The 6,340-nt window shown below is 39.7% G+C and overlaps 1 protein-coding gene across 1 annotated transcript; it reads left to right on the plus strand.

The window, feature by feature from the left end:
- The first annotated feature begins 729 nt into the window (after positions 1 to 729).
- On the plus strand, positions 730 to 1,515 carry LOC124796103 (MAP7 domain-containing protein 1-like). Its single transcript, XM_047260190.1, has 2 exons — positions 730 to 882; positions 973 to 1,515. The coding sequence occupies exons 1-2, from the start codon at positions 730 to 732 to the stop codon at positions 1,513 to 1,515; spliced, it is 696 nt and encodes a 231-aa protein (XP_047116146.1).
- Positions 1,516 to 6,340: the final 4,825 nt, after the last annotated feature.

The raw sequence follows: 6,340 nt of genomic DNA on the forward strand, positions 1-6,340 counted from the left end.
AATATATTCTGTTTTGTTGAAAATTAATGATTATAAAGAAATTCATGGCACAGCATTACTAAAAGGTATTTCGCGGCTCTTTTCGTATATGCGTTATTACGCGAGCAATAATAAAGCAAATAACAGAGAAAGAGTTTTTTACGAGAGGCGGAAACTGTCGCGAAACTGGCGCCCAACGTGGGGCCCGAATTTGCAGTGGCCACGAAAATAAATGTTTATGTAATTTCTTTCAGTGTCTATTGTTATATATATATATATATATATATATATATATATATATGTATGTATTTAGTGATAAATGTATGTATGTGTATCATGATTAATGCCATGTATTAATGAATGTACAAAAATTCTTTCATGAAAAACCGCACCACTGCAAGTGAGTCAGAGGAAACGATCCTGATAGTACTGAGGAACTGTAACGACTACATAATCCGGGGGCAGCCGAACCCCGAGATCAGATGAACTAAAGGTAAGACTACAGTGTAGTTGTCCTATTTGTAGAAGCTTAACTCCAGTGAAGTGATCTCATATCGCTAGTGGTGTGTGTGTAGTTTAATGTTAGTGTTTATGACAGGACAAAGTTGATTGTAGATAGTAATTTTTAGTGTGCAGTGTATTGTAGATAAATTAACATATTTTGTGTGCAAGTGAAAAAACTGTCAGATCTTTTGTTCGAGTAGGTAATTTATGAATATGGTTAAATTGCGTAGTCAACGTCCGAGCAATATGGATACTGAGGAACAGCCATTAGTTAGTGCAGGAAATGTAGAAACGGGTGCATTAAGCAGTACAGGTACTCTCTTTGAGGATATACCATGTGAAAATGTGGGGGCAGGGGTACAGGAAGTGATGCCACCGCCCACCAGTGCTCAAGGAGAGGTAAATAAAGAAATTACACCACCTCCAGAAAAGCAGGAACCAGAGAGTGGTAATCTGCCTGGTGGGTATTCACTTCAGGCGATATTATAGCGCGTGCTGGATTACCAGGCAAAATTTGCGCAACAGCAAGCTGAACGGGATCGCCAGCAAGCTGAGCGAGATCGTCAGTTAACAGAAAATTTACTTGCCCAGCAAGCTGAGCGAGATCGCCAGCAAGCTGAGCGAGATCGCCAGTTAACAGAAAATTTACATGCCCAGCAGGCTGAGAGGGATCGCCAGCAAGCTGAACGGGATCGCCAGCAAGCTGAGCGGGACCAGCAACTTGTGCAATCGTTAGAAAATATGAAAAAAGAGATTGCCTGTATGAAACAGAATTATGAGTCGATACCTAAGGCCGTGCAGGAGTTGACTGTACAGGTCAGCAACCTGCAAGTAGCAAGCACTAACAGGGTAAACGAAATAGGTGTCTTAGCCAACCGATTAGAAAAGTTAGAAATAGATTCCACACAGCTTGTAGAGCAGAAGTGGAACGAACAAGCAACTAAAATTGAAACCGAATTCAACTCATGGCTAGAAGTGAAGGAGAGTGAGATCGACAAAAATATTAATTTTAAGGTACATGTTGAAAATTAATGATTATAAAGAAATTCATGGCACAGCATTACTAAAAGGTATTTCGCGGCTCTTTTCATATATGCGTTATTACGCGAGCAATAATAAAGCAAATAACAGAGAAAGAGTTTTTTACGAGAGGCGGAAACTGTCGCGAAAATAACTGAGACAATGTTCCATAAGCACGCAGTTTCACTACTACCCGCTTGTGTGGTACAGTGTCAAAAGCCTTACAGAAATCCAGAAATACGGAATCGATTTGAAATCCCTTGTCTATAGCACTCAACACTTCACGCGAATAAAGAGCTAGTTGTGTTTCAGAGGAACGATGTTTTCTAAGCCCATGTTGACTGTGTGTCAATAGACCTTTTTCTTCGAGGTAATTCATAATGTTCGAGCACAATATATGTTCTAAAATCCTGCTGTATAACGACATTAACGATATGGCCTGTAATTTAGTGGATTACTCCTACTACCTTTCTTGAATATTGGTGTGACCTGTGCTACTTTCCAGTCTTTGGGTACGGATGTTTCGTCGAGCGAAAGGTTGTATATGATTGTTAAGTATGGAGCTAATGCATCAGCATACTCCGAAAGGAACCTAATTGGTATACACTCTGGTCCAGAAAACTTGCTTTTATTAAGTGATTTAAGTTTCTTCAATACTCCGAGGATATTTACCTCTACGTTAAGGTTTCCATTGACATCACCAATACCGAAATCTAATGATAATGAGAGGGTAACTCATTTCTATTCGCGATAAAGTTCACTACCCCAAACGATAAAGACACCAAGGTAGCAGTTTTGACGTTGCGTTTAATAATCAAAGTGCGACATAAGACTAATTGCTAGAATCTGTCAACAAAGGAAAATTATTCGACAATGGGGCAAGGGGCAAGATGTGCAAAATACTCAGAAAAGCTATAAGGAAAGAAGAATATTCGCTACAGTGCGGAAGCGCTGTAATATGTACGAGGTCTGTTCAGAAAATTCCGGAACATTCTTAATTTCGCCCCATTGGTGTGTTGGAGTGAAATGTATCTCTGCACACGCCTGTGTTTAACGTGTAAGAGACGGAAGTTGCATTGCTGTATTGAGAAGAACATTGTGACGCACATTTTGTGAATTTCGAAATGGCAGAGTTAGAGGAACAGCGTGTTTGCATTAAATTTTGCGTGAAACTGAAGAAAACCTTTACAGAGACACAACAAATGACGCAGGAAGCCTACGGTGATGAGCGCTTAAGGCGTACTTGGTGTTACGAATGGTTTACATGGATTAATAACATCTGGACGGAAGTTAAAGATGACACTTCTTCAGGACGCCCTATGATATCTACCGACGACGCTCGCGTCAGGAACGCCAACAAAATTGTGCGTGCCAATCGGGGACTGACTGTGGGAGTGACTGCAAAGAATGTAGCAATTCAGTTGAATCATATCATGAAATCCTGTGAGATGGGAACGCCCTGATATGTGGCGAGACCATTCATGGCTCTTGCATTACGATAAAGTACCCTCACATTCACTCCTGTTGGGTCGTAAGTGTCGCACAAAAAACGAAATCACTATGCTGTCTCATCCACCGTAGTCTCCAAGCCTTGCCCCTGTGGACTTCCATTTATTTCCGAAGTTGCAAACCCGTCTAAAGGACGATGATTTGCAGCGATACACAAGGTAAATGGAAATTCGCGGACGGCGCTTGGCGCGATCCAGTAAGAGGCGTACCAAGACTGCTTCCAAAAATGTAAACGGCATTGGGAATGGTGTATCAATTGTGGAGGAGAGTATTTCGAAGAAGACCATGCGCAATAAGTAAAAGGTAACCACAGATAAATTATGTCGATAAAGGTCCGGAATTTTTTCCAACAGACTTCATATGAAAAGGCAGCTCGTAGAATTTCGGTTTGGGGAGTGGGGGGGGGGGGGGGGGGGGGGGGGGGGAGGGGTGCTCGGTTGCTATTTCAGAGTGAAGCGTTTTTGGTTTAGCCCGAACCAGCGGCCATTTGTACAGCAATTCGAACACCTGTCTTACTGTAGCTATGTTACAGAACATTGAACAACATTTAAACGACTAACTAGAACTGGCGCTCGGCAAATTGTGCGGATCGATTATTTCCCTTTGCAAAAGATTTTAATGGGGCTGAAATTAATGATCAGCCAATGGCATCATTTTTACGTGTACCATCCAGATTTAACGTGCAAAAACAGTCACTTTTAATAACTTCAGACTGGAGCGAAAGTCATTATTCAAATTTGGTACACCGTGTATCGGATCTTGGTGTAAGGTAAGTTTTAAAGAATTGAAAAAAAAATTGCTTCGTTTGTATTTTACGCGGAAAAAGTACGCATTTGGACATGAAACTGTATATCGCAGTAATGCGTTACATTTTAAGTGTTGCATTTGGTTATATGTAAAAAAAAACTGCTTATAACAATTGATTATCGTTTCGTTGTTTATACGTGAAAGATTTAATTTACCTGTGGCTTAAAATCACTGATAGATCTTTGGACGTACAAAACAATGCATGTACCAAACCATAATTATGCCCAGCCCAGAGCAGAATGATATACTGTTTGATCGAGTATTTAAAGCTTTATCGATGACCACGCAGAAAATTGAACGAACATGAAACCTACTATAAAATAATTACCAAAATAATGATCACCATATTTCTAGCCAACAGAAAATGTTTTAATGCGTTTTTCTTCAAAAACTGCTAAGCTATCTCGCAGAAAATTTATTTTCGAACGAAACGAGCTTATAAGTTCTTCAATTTTCGTACAAGAGTGAAAAGTAGATGGTATTTTGCCGTGCACATATTGTTTCGCATTACTTCTATTTATTTCATCCAGTCGTACTCATACCTAATACCGACTGGTTGTTGCAATATTTCGCACCAAAATAATACACGTGTGTTTTCCTAGCTGCAGTTTCGTAACTTCCAGATTTTATTACTGCATAAAGCTTTATTATTGCATACTTTAAATAAACACTGACAAGAATTTTAGGAGATAATAAGAAGATGTATGGTCTTCAGTAGTTTATTATTTGTTGTATCAATCGTTCAGTCTGCGATGTAGTAAGATTTAAGTAAGTTTATTTATGTTATATGGGCTTTGCGTAATTTACCTACGTAATAAAAATTATTTACATACATTAGTGTCTTTAACTTCGCACAGTATTTTATTTCGTTCGGTGTTGTATTTATGTTTCCTGTTATTTTGTGCACTGTATTATTTATAGATTGGTATAGTCTCACGTGTATGAGTAAAACGCGTGTGATTATAAAACAAAATGACAACAGAAAATAGACAAAATTTTCAAAAATGAGAAACAAAACGATAAAAATAATAAAAACAAATTATGAAAATAAAAAGAAAACAAAAATCTCCTGTGGTCCTGTCATCTTGAGATGGTGGTCAGGGTTGTGTGCTCTGAGGGCACAGCAGACTATAATGAACATGTTCAGCTATACCGGGCAAGTAAATATAGAGGAGCCAAACTAACGATGCCCATCTCAAGCAACATGATTTGAAACACAATAAAAAAAATTGACATAACCATCCCCAGTCTACAAACATCTGCATCAGTTTCCAAGCTATGGCGGTCTGATGCTAAAATTATGGTAGAAAAGATGTCGGGAATCAGAATGAATAATATTCCTACCATAACACAGGCGGAGTTAAGGATGTAAAAGAGGGTAATTAGCTTTTCAACATATCTGACATCTTTAAAGACATTAAAATAAAAGTCTCTTGACATATTCGAGCTCTGTTACGAATTAGCCCTACTTCCGTAGTGCAGTGAGCTCTCTTAGCTTCCGGCTGGTCCCGGCGGAGGTCCGAGTCCTCCCTCGTGCATGGGCGTGTGTGTGTGTGTGTGTGTGTGTGTGTGTGTGTGTGTGTGTGTGTGTGTGTGTTTGTCCTTAGGATAATTTAGGTTAAGTAGTGTGTGAGCTTAGGGACTGATGACCTTAACAGTTAAGTCCCATAAGATTTCACACACATTTGAACACCTCTTAGCTTCAATATGTTGGCACACATGCATTTTGTCATTTATAGGCTAAAATCCCTGATCCTATACACAAAATCCGAAAGATGCGCCAGCCGTAGTAAACAATATATAATATAGCTGAAGTGAACACAGGAAACAGCTAAAAAGTTTTTCTGGGGGTGGATTTGTTCTTGAGTGACCGCTAGAAAATTTTTTTGATTTCTGGATTGCAGTGTTGAATTTTTCCTCAAAGGGGCCATTTCTTCCAAAACCCAAACCTTTTAGATGTGTGGTGAGGGGATGTAAGAACCTATAGACACAAACGTACGTTCTTCTAGAGAGTGGGGTGCATCTGCTATACGAAGTATCCGATATTGGGGTGCATCTTCCATAGGAAGCATCCGAGAGTGGGAGTGCATCTGTAACAGAAAGTTTCCAAGAGTGTGGATGCATGCATCCTAAACATTAATAACACATAGTGTCACATTGCAAGACCTGACAAATGCCATGCTTTTCAGTTTATTGGCTTTCAGGACGTAGCCATACATCCATCTCAATAGTTTAATGTCAAGTAGGACGATACGAACGTAAAGAAAACACAACATCCAGATCCCATGTGGAGAAAATCTCCGAGCCCTCTGGGAATCAAACCTGGACGCCTTCGATTACCAATCCACTATGCAGCTACCGTTAGAGACACCATGTTGGACAGGAGGATGGCTTGAGTCATGATACACTGCAGTCTGTATCATGCAAAAAACGAATATGTCAAAATATTTCGAAGCCGACAGATAAGTCGAAAAATTAGTTCCCTTCTGTTACATCCCCAACACTTGGCAGCATACATTCG

The sequence above is a fragment of the Schistocerca piceifrons genome, chromosome 4 (assembly GCF_021461385.2).
Source record: "Schistocerca piceifrons isolate TAMUIC-IGC-003096 chromosome 4, iqSchPice1.1, whole genome shotgun sequence".
Lineage (NCBI taxonomy): Eukaryota > Metazoa > Arthropoda > Insecta > Orthoptera > Acrididae > Schistocerca > Schistocerca piceifrons.

Bases quoted from the DNA above. Each gene is read 5' to 3' on its own strand.
- LOC124796103 (XM_047260190.1), top strand. From the start codon at position 730: ATGGATACTGAGGAACAGCCATTAGTTAGTGCAGGAAATGTAGAAACG. The intron at 883-972 runs GTAAATAAAGAA...GCGATATTATAG, and splicing joins CCACCAGTGCTCAAGGAGAG to CGCGTGCTGGATTACCAGGC.